At 35.6% G+C, this 19,168-nt stretch overlaps 3 protein-coding genes across 3 annotated transcripts; 1 reads left to right on the forward strand and 2 right to left on the reverse strand.

The window, feature by feature from the left end:
• Positions 1 to 2,061: 2,061 nt before the first annotated feature.
• On the forward strand, positions 2,062 to 4,594 carry LOC137832730 (transcription factor GTE7). The gene is made up of 4 exons (XM_068641045.2): positions 2,062 to 3,616; positions 3,734 to 3,953; positions 4,046 to 4,220; positions 4,313 to 4,594. Exons 1-3 carry the CDS (start codon positions 2,300 to 2,302, stop codon positions 4,102 to 4,104), a joined length of 1,596 nt encoding a protein of 531 aa, XP_068497146.2. The 5' UTR covers positions 2,062 to 2,299; the 3' UTR covers positions 4,105 to 4,220; positions 4,313 to 4,594.
• Positions 4,595 to 4,961: 367 nt separating this feature from the next.
• On the reverse strand, positions 4,962 to 12,302 carry LOC137832729 (DNA polymerase V family). Its single transcript, XM_068641044.2, has 8 exons — positions 11,646 to 12,302; positions 11,030 to 11,152; positions 10,749 to 10,946; positions 9,837 to 10,064; positions 8,622 to 9,746; positions 7,699 to 7,986; positions 6,424 to 6,862; positions 4,962 to 6,107 (listed from the first exon to the last, which is right to left on the reverse strand). The coding sequence occupies exons 1-8, from the start codon at positions 12,288 to 12,290 to the stop codon at positions 5,269 to 5,271; spliced, it is 3,885 nt and encodes a 1,294-aa protein (XP_068497145.2). The 5' UTR covers positions 12,291 to 12,302; the 3' UTR covers positions 4,962 to 5,268.
• Positions 12,303 to 14,937: 2,635 nt separating this feature from the next.
• LOC137832728 (heat shock 70 kDa protein, mitochondrial) lies at positions 14,938 to 18,803 on the reverse strand. The gene is made up of 6 exons (XM_068641043.2): positions 18,357 to 18,803; positions 17,547 to 17,611; positions 17,382 to 17,460; positions 16,733 to 17,299; positions 16,016 to 16,636; positions 14,938 to 15,779 (listed from the first exon to the last, which is right to left on the reverse strand). Exons 1-6 carry the CDS (start codon positions 18,423 to 18,425, stop codon positions 15,153 to 15,155), a joined length of 2,028 nt encoding a protein of 675 aa, XP_068497144.2. The 5' UTR covers positions 18,426 to 18,803; the 3' UTR covers positions 14,938 to 15,152.
• Positions 18,804 to 19,168: the final 365 nt, after the last annotated feature.

A 19,168-nucleotide genomic window follows, 5' to 3' on the forward strand; every position in this document is an offset into this window, starting at 1 on the left:
GTCCATAACTTCCACCAATGTCTCATTATGTCTTTTACATGACACCAGCAAAACAATTAGCCAAATACAATAAAAAATAAAATACACATTCTAGAGCAATTATTCCAAACATAAAATAAATTGGATTTATCACTAATAGAAGTATTGTTCTCTTTGACCTTTAATTTTAGACAACTCCATGATTTATGAATTGCTTTTCATTCAGAAATTTCTATAGTTAAATATTTTTTGTGGATAAATTTATACAACAAAACTATCTAAAAAGGGTTATTTCAGATAAAATCCATTTTTCACAATAACTATGTTTAATTGGTTAATAGATAAGTTAAGTCATATTAAAAAAACATCAAAACTAGCAATTGTATAGGTAGTTTGATTATGTACTACACATAGTCTAATTGGTCAATGAGAAAAAAAGAGTAGCAATTACACTTAGTTCCTTATTTTTATGCAAAACTAGACAAATATTGTATTATATAGTTTTGGTCTAATTAAAACACTTTGAGTGATATGAATGAAATCTTAAAAAATTAACCTGATTATTGGCATTGTATAAAAATACGATAATTGATAAAGAAAATATAAGGTTTGTTATTTAAATTGTAAAACAAGTTTATTAAAATTACAGGATGATATGTAACATAAATATTCTTTTATTTACTTGTTAAATAATTTATTTTTTAGTTTTTATATAAACTTTTAATCCGAATACATCTCTTTATTTTGTAAAATCTAGAAGAGATTGACATAATTTGTATAAGAACTTAAATTATTTTTTAAATGTTAAATAAGTAACATATACAATTTATTAATGTATAAGTATTTGACCCGTAGTCTTTGTTTTTTTCAATTACACATTCTTGATTTTTTTTTTCTTTTTGTTTTATCATTTAAATGTACATTTCACCACACCCCTATCAACCTAAGGCATAAACATTTCCTTCTCAATCATCTCAAATTATTATTATTATTATCTATAGTATTCATTTTATTAATATTTTACTTGCACTTTGTCTCTAAATTGATTTTCAATATTTTTTAGAGAAAACCATAGTCAATTAACCATAACATTATATAACAATTTAAATTATTCATTTCAAATATACTTTATATACTTAAATAATTATTTATATAGATTGTAATACAATCTATATGTTAAAATATTTGTTTAAGACAACTTTAGTTATATAAAATGTTAAAATTCTCCTACAGATCTTAAAACCAAGAAAAAAAAGTGGCACCTGAATTTTAATATCACTGGAACAAAAAATCCTTTTTTCAGTCTCTTATAATGAGAGGCATCTCTATAATTAATTAAAATAATTGATAATAATATTTTTTAATGATTAAATTGAGAGTTTAGTTTTTTGACACCTTGATTTTGAAGATAGTTTTTAAAATTGAAATAATATGAAATGTTTGAATATTTTCTTAAATAAATAAATGAGATAGTAAAATTGAGTATGCATTTTTTGAGATTTGACAGGTTCTAAATTGATAAGTGAGTTAGATTATTTTTTATTTTTGTGTGAGAAAGAAAAATGATAGTCCAAAAAATAATAAAAAGTAGCAATGTGGGTGATATTATAATTAGGTGAAAACATAAGAATCAAAGAACAAGTCTTCTTCGAAATGAAACATAATTTCCTATAATACCCTTCACACTGACACGCGTTTTCCTGGTAACCACGCGCTGCGCGTAACTTCCCTCCCACACGCTGGAAACGCCAGTTTGGCCTCTATCCACGTCACCAATGTGGGCCCAATCCACTGTCAAACCCTAAATGCACAACACATTCACTCTAAATGCATTTCAAACTCAAATCCAAATAAAAAACGGACCTCCTCCATCTACCGGTCCAGAATGCAACACGTGGAAGAATAAAGAAATCACCACCCTCTGTGCCAGATCTTGCGGTCAGCTTTTGGGACAGCTGAGAAAAAAATATGATCCGTCAGATGATGAATCAAGAACGAATGAACGGTGGATAGAGCTTCCCGGAGCACCCACGGGCAGATCTCATTGCCTTTAAGAAGCGGCTCTTGCCCCTTTCATTCCTCGCACAGATTAGGGTAACCCGAGCTACAAACCCTAAACGCTACGTCTAAACTTTCCGGTTTTCTCTTTCAAATTAGTGTCTCTGCCGGCGGTGCGTGAGGGTTTCCGACAGCGCGTGAAGGTACTGGTCGCGCGTGATTCCCAGTTCACCGCTGACCTATGCGTTGTTCGACCCACATTGGAGAGTTCACGCCGGAGAGACGGTGGAATCTCACCGGACGGCCGTGATTTCGCACTTCTATGGCTTCCGCCGTCCTTGCTAACCGGAACGAACCTAATTGGCCACAGCATAGAGGCGGTGGGGCTGGATTCATGGGAAAAGTACCTTTCTCTAACCCTAACCCTAATTCTAATCCTAAATTAGCAAATAGCAAAAGGACCCAATCGGCGTCCGACGATGCTTCTTCTATCAATCGGCGATCGAACGACGCGGGCGTAAGTCACTCTCAATACGTGTGCTTCAGCATCTCTTCGTGCACAAAGAAGGAGCTCAACGACATAAAAAATCGCCTCGTATCGGAGCTTGAACAGGTTCGCAAGTGCAGGAATCGAATGGAATCTGGCGAGTTACAGCCTGGGCAGAGCTCCAACGGCCACATGAAAAAACCGTCAAGCAAAAAGGTTTCCGGCAACAAGCGACCCTTACCGTTGAATTCCGTGAAGGAAATGAAACGGTCACATTCGGAAGTTGGGAACACGATGAAGAGTTGTTCGCAGATTTTGCAGAAGCTGATGAAACACAAACATGGGTGGATCTTCAATGTTCCTGTCGATGTTGTTGGAATGGGTCTCCACGATTACTATGATATAATTAAGCAACCTATGGATCTGGGTACTGTGAAGTCGAATCTCTCTAAGAGCGTGTACTCCACGCCTTCGGATTTCGCTGCTGATGTGAGGTTAACTTTCAAGAATGCTCTGACTTATAACCCTAAGGGTCATGACGTATACACCATGGCGGAGCAGCTTCTGATGAGGTTTGAGGAGCTGTATCGGCCGATGCGTGACAAATCTGATGGTTGGATCAGACAAGATCAAGATTACGATGAGGAATTGCAGGCCAGTTCTTGGAGCCACGTTGAGCCGCCGGAGAGGGTGAAGAAGAAGGAGAATCCGATCCCTCCTGCGAAATTGCAACAAGAGCCTCCGCAACCCCCTGCAAGTTCATCAAACCCTCCATTGCTGCAGTCTCCGGTGCGCACGCCATCTCCAATGCGAGCCCCTCCTGTGAAGCCTTTGAAACAACCGAAGCCGAAGGCTAAGGACCCCAACAAGAGGGAGATGAGTCTTGAAGAGAAACACAAGCTTGGATTAGGACTGCAGAGTTTGCCAGCAGAGAAAATGGAACAGGTGGTGCAGATCATAAGGAGGAGGAACGGGCATTTGAAGCAGGATGGGGATGAGATCGAGCTAGATATTGAGGCTGTTGACACAGAGACCCTTTGGGAACTTGATCGGTTGGTGACTAATTATAAGAAGATGGTTAGCAAGATTAAGAGGCAGGCATTGATGGGCAATATGAACAACAACAATGAGCAGTCTAGCAGAGGGAATGGGGTAAATTATCTACCTCACTTTTTTTGTTCAATGACTTGCATAATTTGCCTAGACATTGACATTTGGGTTGAATGGGATATTAACTCTGTTGATTTTTTTGTACCATTCAATTGACAGGAATTGGCTGCTAGCGAGAAGATTGATGGGAGTGCAGTTGAGATGAAGAAGTCAAAGAAAGTAGAAGCAGGGGAAGAGGATATTGACATTGGAGACGAGATGCCAATGAGTATGTTCCCCCCTGTGGAGATTGAGAAAGATAAAGATGTTGGTGGAGGGCGTGCCAGTAGTAGTTCTAGTAGCTCAGGCAGTTCAAGCAGTGACTCCTCATCGTCGAGTGGTATTCACTTGCTCTCAGTATAGCCTTTGGTTTGTGCATGTGAAGCCATGTTTTCCGGTGAAAGAAATGCTAATGTTTAATCGCAATTGCAGATTCGGATTCAGGTAGTTCCTCGGGGAGCGATTCTGAAGCAGACAATGGGCATTTGTAGCAGTCCACCCTTTGTGATTTTGGAACATGATGATCAACTGATCATGTGGGGTAGGCTAATAAAGAAAGTGGCTGCTTTATTTGCTTCCTTTGAGGGCGCTTGATTACATGCACGAGGTATGCTCAACACAAGGCTTTATTCCAGTTTGTGTTAGTGTTTGTGACGTTATGGTATGTTAGACTAAATTTGTGATTATGTTTATTTTCAGGGATTGTGGCCGTTGTTTGTGGGTTCGTTTTGGTAGTAGTAACAGTTGGATTGTGGCGTTGACCACTTGCTCCAGGATTTGGTGGCATAGTTGTACAAATGATTTCGAAACTGAAGTAATTGTCAAAACAATCTGTAGGCCAGAAAGTAGGCTTAAATGTGGTGAAAATTCTAGGATAGAATCGTTAAAGATTAGGAATAGATCCGAGAGAATTAGTGTTTTTTGAGTTTACCTTGTACACATTACAAAAGTAAATAGAATGGAACAACATCCTTTGAAAAAGGCTTTTTTGTTCATTGTGCATTTCAAGTTTTGGGTGTGTTAAATTAAAAGGACCATTAATTTCTCATTTTTATGTACTCATTTTTCATATCTTAATGTACCAAGCAAGCACAGGCTTGAATATTAAAAACATTATATCACAACAAGTAATAATGGACATGGTAGTACTGTCTGTGTTTTGCCCAGAGAATATGTAGCACCCCCCGGCAATGGATGCCAAATTCTTAACTAAATGAATAATTGTGGAGTATATATATATATATATATATATATATATATATATATATATATATATATATATATATATATCAACACAAATGCAAAACAAGAAGAAGAAGTCGCGGGAGATTATCGAGAGACAATAAAATTTAAAACCATAAACTCTTTCACCACTCATAAATAAATAAGTTTACAAAATCCATAACACGTCCAAAAGACAAACAAAAATAACAACTATTAAACAATTATAAAAGTTTAACCAAAATTTCTTACTGCAAACACCTTAAGGGTGTTCGTAGCACCGTTTTCACCATACAAGTGGCGCAGAATGAATTCTCAGGAATTGCTTTTCATAACGGCGCTGTATTTTCCAACTTGTTTTTTCATCTGTGGAGTGTGGCAATACAGCAAAAAACTTGAGTCGGGCTGTGGAGGCAATTCTTAATTGTGAATGTTTACTTTTCCAGCTTCTTCAAAGTAATGAACTGCTCACCAAGTTGAGCCTCAAGCGCAGCTTCGGTATCAGGTGCCAAAGCTTTAAGAAAATGTTTGGTGAGGTTATGCTTAGACAACATCTCCAAAGCCTTTACATAAAACTTGTGTACCTCTGTTCGCCTTGCCGCTTTACTTGGCACATTAGTCGCTAATTCTTTCATTAGACGCGATAGTTTATCCAAACTGTTCTTAAGAGTCTTCTTCGATGCATTCTGTTCATCACTGTTCCCTGATGTCAGCGACTTCATTATTTCCATTACCAAATCAAGAGCCTCCACTCGTCGAAAATCTGACTTTGCACTTCCACACCTCTCCAAAATAAAGCCAAATACACCATGTCCAATCCATGGTCGTCTTCGAAATATTTCTTTCAAAAATCCAGATTTGATTTGAGATTTCTTACTTTCAAAATACCCCACAAGTACGTCGCGGAAAATTTGAATAATCCTCTCCAATTCAGACTGAGAGAAATTCCTTGAATCAATAATTTTCAAAATCCAGAAGGTCGAGGTTTGGGCAAGAGACGAAACCATCTTTTGTCTGTTCGAGGCAGCTGATTGCTTTGATGCAGACTTCTGTCTTTTAAATGGTTTTGAAGCCAGTTTCAGACTTTTTTCTAACAGAGATTCAAGAGTGGACAAATGGACTCCATCACCTTTAGGATAATCCTTTGCTTTAAATATTTGCTTTTGTAATATTCCCCATATACGCTGTCCAAGCTGCTCACTAACTTCAGCTGTGTGAGGGTTAACAAAAGCCTGAGCCAGATTTGAGTAGACCAAAAGAACCTGAGGCTTGCCTGTAGAGTAGCAAAACACCATGACAAATTGAGCAATACACTAGAAGAAGGAAACTTTAAAAGCTTGTCAGAAACTATTGAACCCCTCCAAAAAGCCTGTCTGATGATCAATAATGCTCTTCATTCTTTTGACTCCCAATTTACATATTTAAGAATGCATGGCAATTTAAAACTGTTTACAGCAAAATGTAAATTAGCACTTTTTATTTTTTAGCTTTTCTTACTATATATATGTATATACAACAGGAGAATAGTAGTGCTCTGAGAATAAAGTTAACCCAAGAAGTGAAAAATAATATAAGCAATGTATTCTTACCTGGATTTTCATGAAGGAAAATTTCCAACAATGAAAGGATTCGAAGTTTGAACAACACAAGCTGGGAATGGGCGGTTTCTCCTCCAGCTTGATTTTTCTTTTCTTTAAACATCTGGGCAAGATATGTATCAATCCTGAACATAGCATCATCATCCATCCCACTATCAGAATCATCATCAGAAGCTTCAGAATGGTCATGGTCAGCCTCCTCCACCTCAACTACTGACTCAGAGTCATCTGTCTGCCCATCACTCTCACCTGTTTCACCTGTCTCAGCTTGATCAATTTCCTCTTCAATATTGATGAAGTCATCATCATCCTCATCATCATCTGCACTTGCTGTATCTGGGTGTCTAGCAGGCTTTAACTGTTTCTTAATGACCCGCAACATTTGCATCAGTCCATCATCAGTGATATCACCACAAAAATATTTAAATACCTACACATAGAGCCATGTTAGATAAATAGAAAGCCAGTAGATAAGACATGATATCTAGGTCAAATTAAAATTACAAGTCCAGCCAAAGACAACTATGCCTTCTTAAAGGACATTATCTTCCAACAAATCTCCTAAGAAAGCACAATAGTCAATCCATCTCAAACAAATCTACATCACAAGTTCGAAACCCATACCCAACTAAGATTGCATTCATTATACCGATTAGCATGTCCATATCATCCATTCAAGATTTCATTCAAGACAAGCAAATACCAAGCAGGTAAAGCTATTTGATGTGGGGATATAATACTGGAACAATGGCCTCAATCAACAATAGACAGTTCAATAATCATAACTGGCATCAACAAGGTGAAAAAATTCATCAAGACTTGCAAATGCTGCTTTTAGATTTTATGGTTACTGCATGACTAAGAAAAACAGAAATCTAGAGGAAGCTGCATTAGGTGTTTAAATTGGGGAGAAGTTTGACCACATACTTTCCATTTTTAATTGAATACCTGAACATCTGAACTGTCCTATTAAAAACAAAATCAAGAATCACTATCCCCAAACATGAAATTTACACTTTCCATACATGGTCCTAGGTAAAGGTTTATGTGGTCCTCTTAGCACAATGTTAAGATGCATAGTATGCGTATGCACTGAGGTAATACAATGTGTTATTCTAATCTACTTGATGTACAACTGTGAAGTTGTAAAATATATTTTTCATCATAACCTCTTCAATGAAAGTTGTAAATGATAAACACCACATTTTTCATCATAACCAATTCAATGAAAGTTGTTAAAGATAAACACCCATTTTTCATCATAACCTGTTCTATGGAAGATCGCATAGGAGGTGATGATTGTGGAAGCAGAGAGAGTAATGTATCCACAAGAACGTCCATCAATTCAGGAGCATCATCAGACTCCACATCTTCTTCTCCAGAGGATTCAGGAAGATCAGAACCAGAAAAGGCCTTCTTACAACAAATAATAAGTTCAGATGCAGCTTCCGAGTACTCCCCTGGAGAAAGAAGTACTAGCAGAAGCAGCTGGATGAGCAAGTATCTCAGTGCATGCAATCTATTAGCATTGATGCTACAATCAAGGCTCCTTTCCTGACCACAAAATATAAAAGAGAAGAATATTTAATTTTAAATATATATATTTAATAAATTAAATTATTTCATGGTACAAATACAGAAACACACAGACAGTAAAACACGCTTATAAGAAATTACGTATGCAAATTTCACATAAAAATAACCAGTATCTAAGGTGTACCATCATCCAGTTATTTTTCCTATTTCTGTGTTTGTTTATCAGATTCAACAACTTTCGTATTCTCACCATGTAAATTGCAAGGAACGTATTGGTGTTTCTATCTTTCATATTCCTAACTTTTCATGTAAAGCATGACTAACAATAAACACAAACCGACCCGACTTTCAGCTAGTCTGCTCAGAGACACTAAGAAGCAAAATATACCAGATCTTGGGAAACAATCATATAAGTATAAAAAAGTCTAAAACAAGAAAAGCACAAAATACAGGGAGCGTAGGAAGCCTTACATAAGGCAAGACAACTAACAACAAAACACCATCCTATTCGACTTGAAGATTTCGTGGATTCTCACACATACAACAATATTCATTAGCACATGGAATTACCAAGCTTTCATCATAGTGAGAAAAAAATTAGGAACACATTATCTTTTGTCTAAGCATCAATAGTCGGTCACAGGCATCATTACCTCTTTTGATAATCTTGCTTCCACTGCCTGCAAATTTTTTACTGCCTTTTGATCCACATCATCTAAAGACCGGAAGAGGGAAACTGAAGGAATGTTGCAAAAGGTGCCAAAGAACTTCATGAAGTATGAACCAAGATCATTTGGCTCGGTGCTATTAGCGACGGGACGAGGGCCCTCCCCTTTCTGAGCATTTGCCAATAACAATTGCAGCTGATCTATACACATCTTGCAAAGAGAATTCGATGTGGGGGATTTTGGCCACCTGAATTTCTCCTGTAACTCAAACGAAGTTACCTCAGAGCCAAGAGAAGCAGTGAATAGACCCTGAACAGCCAGAAACTTCAAGATTTCTTTCTGTACTCGGAACTTCTCTTCATCATCTAGCTTCAAGAATTTTAAAATACTGGGAAGGGATTCTATTACCCAACTCTTCAAAGAGTCAGAATTCCCATTGGTCCTAGGAGAATCCTTATCCTCAATAGATCCTATTTCAGAATTTTCATCTGTGGTTTGACTCTGATCTGAAGGTTCCTCCACAGCATTACCTTCATCCACAAACAGGTTAATTAAGTTCTGAACAAAAAGCATGCAACCAGGTTCAGTTTTGAACTGTGACATGAAATCTTTAACATGTTTTGTTCGTGTTACGCGATCAAATTTTCCATTGCTGTGCTTCTGAATAGCCACTATAACAGCAACTCTTCTGACATCGTCATCCCCCACCCAATCTGACAACTGTTTAAGAAAGTGCTGAGCTACTTTATACAACCACGTGTTTTTTGCTGATAGTACATCTACCATGCACTGAACAACTTTATTTGACAGAACAACTGGAAGTAAAGATGCAGGCAGCTTTTGGAGAAGAAGAAACAGAATATCAAAAGCTAAGTGCTTCCGGTCATGAGATGAGAAGAGAAGGGATCCTTCAATAATAATTTCACAAAAAGACTGAAGATTCCTAGCAATCTCTTCATCAGAAGAGCTGGATTTTCGACTCTTTTTGTGTTTCTTTAATGAATTTGAAGCTGATGCTGCATCTTCTAATTGCAAAATAGTATTAGGTAATAGAATATTTATCAAAACTGGCCAAACACTATGAACCCGAGGTTGACAAAATGTTGATTCCTGCCAAATTCAAAAAATACGTGAGAATTTCTTTTAATTACTTTATCCAAAAGAATATTGACCACACATTGATGAATGCATATAATCTACCTTCAAGCAATTACTTAGGGAGGACAAGTGATCGGCAGAGAAAAGCTGGCTAGAGCTGAACGGATTTGGCAGTAACTTTCCAAATATGGAGCTGTCAATAGAAATCTTCACTCTAAGTTTTAAAGCAAGGAACAAAGCATCAGGATTTCCTACTTCAATAGCAGCTTCAAACCACTCCTGTAGCCCTGGAGCTTCAAGAACATGATTCACCACTGCTTCAACGGGCAACTACAATAATAAAATATGTAATAAGCAATAGCCTTGATATAATAAGGCCTAAGAGATCAAACATATAGCCTGTAGCAGTGTAAAGTGAGTTTCAGAATAACAAGCAAGTACGGTGACAATTAGTCAAATAACACACTGTATAACAAATGACCAATGACAGAATTTCAAGGTTCGCGGATGACCCTATCAGAAAATGATATACTTGTATCCTAGACACTTCCAACAACGCAAGTGGCTGTTTCCAAGTGCCTATGAGGACCTATGCACTTGCATGTACGTATACCATGCCAAGGGTAGAAATATTTGTGAATCATTAAATAGCAGCAAAAGGAGAATAACAAAAGCCTGAGACACAGAAGAAATTGCACAATATCATACAAAATATCCATGAATCTGACATAAAAGCACAAGCAATTTAGTCCTAGAAATAACCAAAATATCCCATAAAAAGGCTCCTTTCACAATATTACAGCTATATTTACTAGCACAATATAGAAAATCCCCCCCCCCCCCCACAAAGTTTACACATGTATATGGGTGGATGCAAAAATCCTTTTGCGGAATGTAAATAAAGAATGATCATGTCATGACTAATTGAAACCCAAACCAATCAAAACATACTCATTTTATAGGCAAAATTCTCAAAATTATTGAAACCTTTTCAACTCTAATTGATATACAAACCTTTTCAACCAAGTCCAATATTATTGAAACAGCAGGCTCTTGCAAGTACCGCTTTTTATTTGCAAGGGAGATAAGTACAGTGATAAATTCTCTTATGTAAGGAGTGTTTTTATCTATATTCCACTCCTTTGTAAGTCTTCCTGATCGAGCCAGAGCACCATAAGCAAATAAGCGCCCCAATAGACAATCTTTTGCTTCCTGCAGTTTCACAAGAATATGCAATATAACACTTATCATGCTAAATGTTCCAAAACAAAATAACCATGAAACTGATTTCTTACCTGGCCCTTCATTGATGAAGTTACTTCCAGCAAATTGACTACAAGTTTAAGGAATGAGTCAATCTTAATGTTAGGAGTGCCAGCTAAAACAGTTAAACCTAAAGCGAAGCCTTGTCGCGCACACTGAAAAGGAAATAAAAAAAAGTGTTATTTAAGCAACAAATCAGCAAGCAAACTTCCAGCGTCAACGAGCAGATTTTACTAATTCCAGAAAAAACCTATACAATCAACATAAAGATAAAAAATTAAACATGATCAGCAATATTTTCCTGACACAGTTCGGAGAGAGAAACGATAATCAAATATCGTGAGATCTCTTTCTAAATAAAAGTTGCAACAAAATGCCTTATATATAATCCATGCTACCTCTAAACAGCGTTTCAAATACAGTAGTCTGAACATTCATCCATGCTTCTTTCATTTAAAAGCTTAAAACATAGCCTTCAAACAATTTAACAGAACGCTTATCATCTAAACGTTAGAAAACACGACACAATGGGGTACCAAAAAAATCTTTGAAACATAAAGCACCCATTCGTATATTTAAAATAAAACACAAAGCTAGTTCCAACACTCCAATGCCCAAAAAAGAGCAACAATACACAATACCACAAACCTCTCTGGACGACGAAACACCGCGAATGAGCCTACGAACAGCGTATCTCACAGACGGAGCACAATTATCCAATCCATCATCTTTATCCGCTTCCAACTTGAATCCTCCCTCGTCATTCTCCTTCTCCTCACGCGCATCATAGGCGTCCTGAACCGCCTTCAACTCCGTCACCATTTGTTTCGCAGCGGCTTCCCTCGCCGCCTCGGATGCCCCCGCCAGGTCCTTGAACACACCAATGTGGAACTCCGGGAGAGCGCCGCCCGCAGTACTAGGAACTGGTTTGGATTCGGAAGCTACAGGCTCGGGTTGCGGCTGTGATGACGTAAGACGGCGCCCTTTGTCCAAGGCTTTGCGCTTCTTCTTCCTCTCCATTGGCTTGACTGAAGGCTCTTGCTGGCCATCACCGGAGGCGGCAGTGTTCTTAGATTTCTTGTTGAGCGGTTTGGGAGAATCGTCGGTGGCGAGGGTTTGCTCCTCCGCAACGGAGCTCCTCTTCTTACTGCTACTACCCATTGGTTTTGCGGCGAAAGACGGCGTCGTTGTGGGGTTTAGGTTAGGGTTAGGGTCCGTTTCGATTCTTAAACCTCTCACTCTCGCTTCTCTCCCAACAACGCTAATGATATTCAAGTCTATGCTTTCTGCCATGTCGGACTCTTTTTATTTATTTCTTTATTTCGAAATACTCCTTTTATTTTATGAAATTTCTTTTGCATAAAATAACAATAAATAAATATAAGAGACTTTTTTTTTCTAGTTACAGGAATAATATGTGAAATTACAACTAATTGATATAAAATAAATATTATGTGTGTTAATTGAGAGTGCGATAAAAATAAAATATTACTTTTTAAGTCGCGTTTTCTAATTTTAAAAAAATAAATATTTAAAAAAATTATATACAGAATAATAATTATAAATTGTAAAAGAATTAATTTTTTTTCTCTATACTGAGAGCCTTAAAAAAAACATATATACATACATAAATATATATATATATATATATATGGCAGATCATATCCATTTAGCATCCATCAAGCTAAAAGAATAATAATTTTTTTAATTATCAAGTAAATATATAAGAAATTTAAAAGAAAAAAAAAAACAAGGATAGATTAGCATAACATTATAATTCCTATTTTCATTATTTTCCTTTTCTTTTAAAACAAACGCAACTACATTTATATTTTCTGTTTTTTTTACTATTTATTTGAAACAAACAATTTCGTTTTTTTTATATTTGTTTTTTTTTTCACAACCAAACAGAAGCTTTGAAAACCTTTGTCTCACATTATTATCCACCACTAGAAACTTAACACGTGGATTTAAAGAAAAATACTCAACCAATAGGTTCAGTAACCATGATACACAGTCACGTAATGATTATTATTTTGCATATTAATATATATATATAATTTTATTTGAATTTAAAATCTTATTTAAGAATTTTAAATTTAAAATCAGAGATATTTTATGTCTGCGTTAAATGAAGAAAAATTGAAATATAAAATGAAGAGAAACTATGAAAAAAATTAAAGGTAAAGAGTATGAGAAATCAATTTCTAATAGTTATATAGAAATAAAAATGATTACGAAATATGGGTTCATACTCTCTACTTTAACATTCCTCAGAACTTGTTTAAAAAAAAGCAGAAAAAAATTACTTTTTTTCTTATTGGGAAATTAAGTTTTATGTTTTTTTTTTCCTTCAGATTATGCTTTTTTTCACAGGCAATTTTTCAACATTAACAAACATACTCATTATATTACACCAATTAGTTTTTTTTTTCAATAGTAAATTCAAAACCAACTACTTAATTAAAAATAAATGAAATATTTGTCTTTAACGTGTAAATATTACTTTAATCCGATGACACTGAGAGAAACTAAAATATATAATAAAAGTTAATTATTTTACCAAACACAAATAAAATTGAATAAATAGATTAATACAACATTTTGTTTCCCTGTTTTTTTTTCAACCACAGAGAATATGGAAAAAGACACGACGTTTTGGAGCTAATTATTCAATAATTACTTATTTTTTATTTAATCAAACTTTAATTTGTTTATAATTTTTTTTAGAGAAAGAACACACTTTGAATGTGTGTTTGCTTTTGGAGGTGATGAAAATTGAGGGTGGGTTGAATAGATGTCATCCTGGTTTGCTTTTATAAGAGTAGAAAATTGAGAATGAGAATTATAAAAAGTTAAGAGTATTTACATCCTCTTATAATTAAAAAGGAAAGAAAATTAAATAAGATAAAAAAACCATGATATCCTTCATATAATAATATTAATAATAAAAATTATTATTAATAATAATATATATATTACATAATATAATTTAGAAAAATTATAAATAATATCAAAATTATTTAAATAAATTAATTTAAATAATAAAATTAATTTAAATTAATAAAATAATAAAATTATATTTATATTTAACTACTTATTTAATTTTTATATTTTTTTATATTTAACTACTTATTTATAGATGAAATTTTAAATTATTTTAATTAATAAAAATATGCACAAAATTAATAAAAATATTTTATATATAAAGGTAAATTTGTAATCTTACATAAACTTGTAATCTTACAATTTATCGTATTTAAAATAATTTAAATTTTACAACCATCATATTATCTCAATAAACTTTCTTCAAAAATTCACTTTATCATATCCTAATCCAAACACTCACATTTTACGATTCAAACAAATTCTTTTCACATTTTACTCTCAATTTTCCACCCGATTCAAACAAATTCTAAAAGTATTTGAGTAAAATACTTTACTAAAAGAATAGTTCATATCTATATACATTTTTTAAAATAAAATTTTAAAAATTTATCAAACTTTGATAGATCAATACTCACCACGGTTTTTCTCAATGCAGTTTTATTTTTTCTCAAAATAGTGTAATTGGTTTTGATATTTCTTCTGAAAAAAATATTTTATTTCCATAATAGGTATTTAAGTCGTGCTTATAATACTACAAAAATCGGTTTTTGTAGAGAATTTGTGAAACTTGATAACGACTTCTCTTGTGTTATCTATTATGGGAAACTTATCTATTATGAAAATATTTTTTTCAGAAAATACCAAAACGAATTGTACCATTTAGGAAATAAATCCACGAATGCAAATCGAGCCAATTTTGATTGTGAATGCGTACTTTTTATTTATTAAAAGCTAATTACATATTTAACCTAAATTAATTTTGGTCAATACGAATACGAGTTTCAATTTCTACTAGAAAACGTCTAACATAGTATAAGTGAGGAAAGTAGGAGAAGCCAAAACTTCGAATATCGTCATTCAAATAGCATAATACTACTACATATTGGAAAGGCCTCAAGGTAAAAAAATGAACTCCAACCTTTAGTACAAAAATAAGTAACCTTATATCATATGCTAAATGAAAAAAAAAAAAGATGATTGATCTCTCTAATTTATGATCTAGACAATACATCAGAAGAATAAGTGGGATGCAAACCCTTACTCGCCTCACTTCTTGACCTCCTCATATTCTGCCTCTGGAGCCTGGTCACCACCACCCTGTGAACCACCGGCTGAGGAACCACCACTAGAACCACCCGACATGTGCTCCCCAATTTTGGATACAGCTTTGTTTGCAGCGTCAAGCTTTGATTTAATTTCATCAACATTATCCCCTGACATCGCCTTTCTCAAATCCGAAACTGCATCCTCAATTTCTTTGGCCGTTTCACTGGGAATCTTCTCTCTGTATTCACCTAAACTCTTTTCGATGCTATAAATAGTTGTGTCAGCACTATTTCTAATGTCAATGAGAGTTTTTCTCTCTTGGTCTTTCTGGGCATGCAACTCTGCTTCTTTCACCATCTTTTCAATCTCATCTTCCGAGAGTCCGCCAGATGACCGAATGGTGATTTGTTGTTCTTTCCCAGTAGACTTATCTTTGGCAGAGACGGTAACAATTCCATTGGCATCAATGTCAAACGTGACCTCAATCTGAGGAAGACCTCTGGGAGCAGGAGGGATACCAACAAGGTCAAATTCTCCAAGCATTTTGTTGTCTGAAGCCATTTCCCGCTCACCTTGTAGCACCTTGATACCTACCTGAGTTTGATTGTCAGCTGCAGTTGAAAAGACCTGAAACAATGATACAAGTCAGAAAAGATTCAACAACATAGCCATGTACTAAGTTAAAAAGCCTGTATATTTAAACCTTGACTGTCTATATATTACGGTAGATGCACTATTCTTCACGGGGGCCTTTAATTAAACAACATTTCATCAACCTCGTGTATATTGACTGTATATGTGTGATTTCCATGTTAAATTAGAAAGAAATTTCTTTAGAAAACGCTAGTAGAATTAAGGATTACCTGACTCTTCTTAGTGGGAATAGTAGTGTTGCGGTTGATCAACCTAGTAAAGATACCACCCAAAGTCTCAATACCCAGAGAAAGCGGTGTTACATCCAGGAGTAGTAGCTCTTTAACATCTCCACGTAGGATACCACCTTGGATTGCCGCCCCCATGGCAACTGCCTCATCAGGGTTTACTCCTTTACTGGGAGATTTTCCAAAGATATTTAAAACCACCTCTTGGACTTTAGGTACCCTAGTCATCCCTCCAACAAGAAGAACCTCATCAACATCCTTGATAGAGACGTTAGCATCCTTCAAGCAGCTTTTGCAGGGTGCCTTGGTCCTTTCAATCAAGTGATTTACCAAAGCCTCAAACTTAGATCTAGTCAATGTTATGTTCAGATGCTTAGCACCAGAAGCATCAGCAGTAATGAAAGGCAGGTTGATCTCAGTTTGAGATGTTGAAGACAGCTCTATCTTAGCTTTCTCAGCAGCTTCACGAAGCCTCTGAAGTGCAAGCCTGTCCTTTGAAAGGTCAATACTCTCGGTTCTTTTAAATTCGTTCACCAGAAAATCCAACAAGGCATTGTCAAAATCCTCTCCTCCCAAGAAAGTGTCACCATTTGTTGCTTTCACCTTAATATGAAGATGTTGTCAGTACAATTTTGTCCTATTATTCATTTTGACAGGTTAAGAAGGAATGGAAGACGTAGAAGAAATAAATCAGCATACCTCAAACACACCATTCGAAATTTCTAAGATGGATACATCAAATGTTCCACCTCCAAGGTCAAAAACAGCAATGAGACCTTCCTTGTTGTTCATCCCGTATGAAAGTGCAGCAGCAGTGGGTTCATTGATAATTCGCTGCACATCAAGACCTGCAATTCTACCAGCATCTTTTGTTGCCTGCCTCTGGGCATCATTGAAGTAGGCCGGTACAGTAATTACCGCCTTCGAAACTGACTTTCCAAGATAAGCTTCAGCAGTTTCCTTCATCTTGGTGAGAACAAAGGCACCAATTTGGCTAGGAGAATACTGTTGTCCATTAGCCTCAACCCACGCATCACCATTTGGAGCCTTAACAATCTTGAACGGAACCATTTTCATCTCTTTTTGTGTTTGAGGATCATCAAAGCGTCTACCGATCAGACGCTTGGTACCAAAGACAGTGTTTGTCGGGTTAGTTACGGCTTGACGTTTGGCTGGGGTACCAACAAGCAGCTCCCCTTTCTGGTTAAAAGCAACCACAGATGGTGTTGTTCTAGCACCCTCCGAATTCTCGATAACTTTGGGGTTCTGAAAAGATATATCTTGAGTCAGCACAACTAACATATATACACGAACGAACAATCCAAAAGTGAAAACGCATTACTGTTACCTTTCCTTCCATGACGGAAACACATGAATTGGTTGTACCTAAATCAATACCAATGACATCATTTCCAGCAGGTCTCGAACTGCAGTGAAGATGAAATCACAGTGAGTAATTTTGATAAACACCAAATGAGTAGGATTATTACAAAACCATTACAACAAATCACACCTGAATGGTCGAGCCAAACAAGACCACTTTTGAGCTACATATGCTGGCTTAGTGCTTCCCGTCAACTGCATAACAATGCGAAAGTAAAATAAAAATCTTCTTCCAAAACTATAGTTGCCACACATTATTCAGAACAGAACTCAAAATGGACAACGGCATAACAACGACAACAACCCGAGTACTTCTTGGAGTACCCAGAAGTCCAAGAAAATTTAAAAGAAAGGACAACGAGGTTCAAGGTTAGATGTAGAATAAAACAATTAAAGAATTGCTCGAAAAGTAGGCCATGATTCATGAAAAACACAGGTTATAATTTATAAAAGCAGTATCATTGAGCAGCTACGAAGTCCACAAAACACGGAAGATTTTGAAAAATCTCGAGCCAGTACAATAACTGCATATGTAACCCGTATAAAACTTTTGCATAAAAATCACATTCATAACGCAGCTTCTAAAGAAGCAAATTCAAGGATCTAGAGCATAAGGGTTGGTGAGTCATGTTTCTGTTTATGTTCTTCCTTAACCATAAGTTTCTTCACAGCGACACATCGATATCCCACAACCAGGAAAACACTAGATAAAGAATTTCAATATTTCAATAACGAACAAATAGAAATCTAAAATTCTAAACATTTAGAGCAAAACCTGATCAAAATGAAGAAATAAATAGCTCAAAACAAAACATAAGGAACAGAAATAGATAAGGCCTAGAGTAATCAAATCGGAAAAGCGAGGTAACAGGGAGCAGCCATCAAAACAAGTAATCATATAAATAATGAAAAGAAGGCATGGAAGAGGCGAAGGTGCTACCGAGCGGTAGGCAGAGAAGGTGGCGGAGGCGACATCGCGGCGGCGGAGAGAGCGGAGCACGGCAGCCATAGCCGGGATGGAAGATTGATCAGAAGGGAAATGAAGAGACGAGAAGGTGGTGAGATGGGATTTTATATCTCTGAGAAGAGAAGGGTTTAGGGTTTTGGTCCTTGTAATGGCAAAAGAAAAGAAAACGATGTCGGTTCTAGAGGAAGGTGGCAGATTATTCTAGTTCTTCTACTTTGAATGAGAGAGAAACTCAGAGAAGGAAGGTTCTAGATGATCTCTCCCAAACGGTGTCGTCAGGGTGTTTGGTTGGGTTATGTGACACGTAGAACTACCCACACAACTCCTTCATTGGTTGTTTTGACATTGTCATAATTCTATAATTAGGCAAAATGTGATGGAGTACATGTTTATGACACACTAAATACTACTGAATAGTATATTTCAAGAAATTATATGTTGCCAATTTTAAGTAGAGAATATTTTTTTTCTTTCCATTTTCATATTTAGGAATAAAAGGGAACTTACTTAAGAAGTAAAAGAAAAATTACCATCCAGGTTGAGAAATCCCAAATACATATACAAAATTATATAGCATAGTTATAAGAAAATACATATAATTTTTAATTTTTAAAATGTAAGAAAAAATTTGTATGTCAACTGATAATAAAGATTATATATTATATAATTATGAATTATATGAACTGATAATAAAGATTTGTATACGCAATTATGCTTCAATTTTGTAACAAAAAGATGTTTTTGTCAGAAATCCAATAAACATTTTTTGAATTAGACATTTCATG

The sequence above is a fragment of the Phaseolus vulgaris genome, chromosome 6 (assembly GCF_051622355.1).
Source record: "Phaseolus vulgaris cultivar YP4 chromosome 6, ASM5162235v1, whole genome shotgun sequence".
Taxonomy (NCBI): domain Eukaryota; kingdom Viridiplantae; phylum Streptophyta; class Magnoliopsida; order Fabales; family Fabaceae; genus Phaseolus; species Phaseolus vulgaris.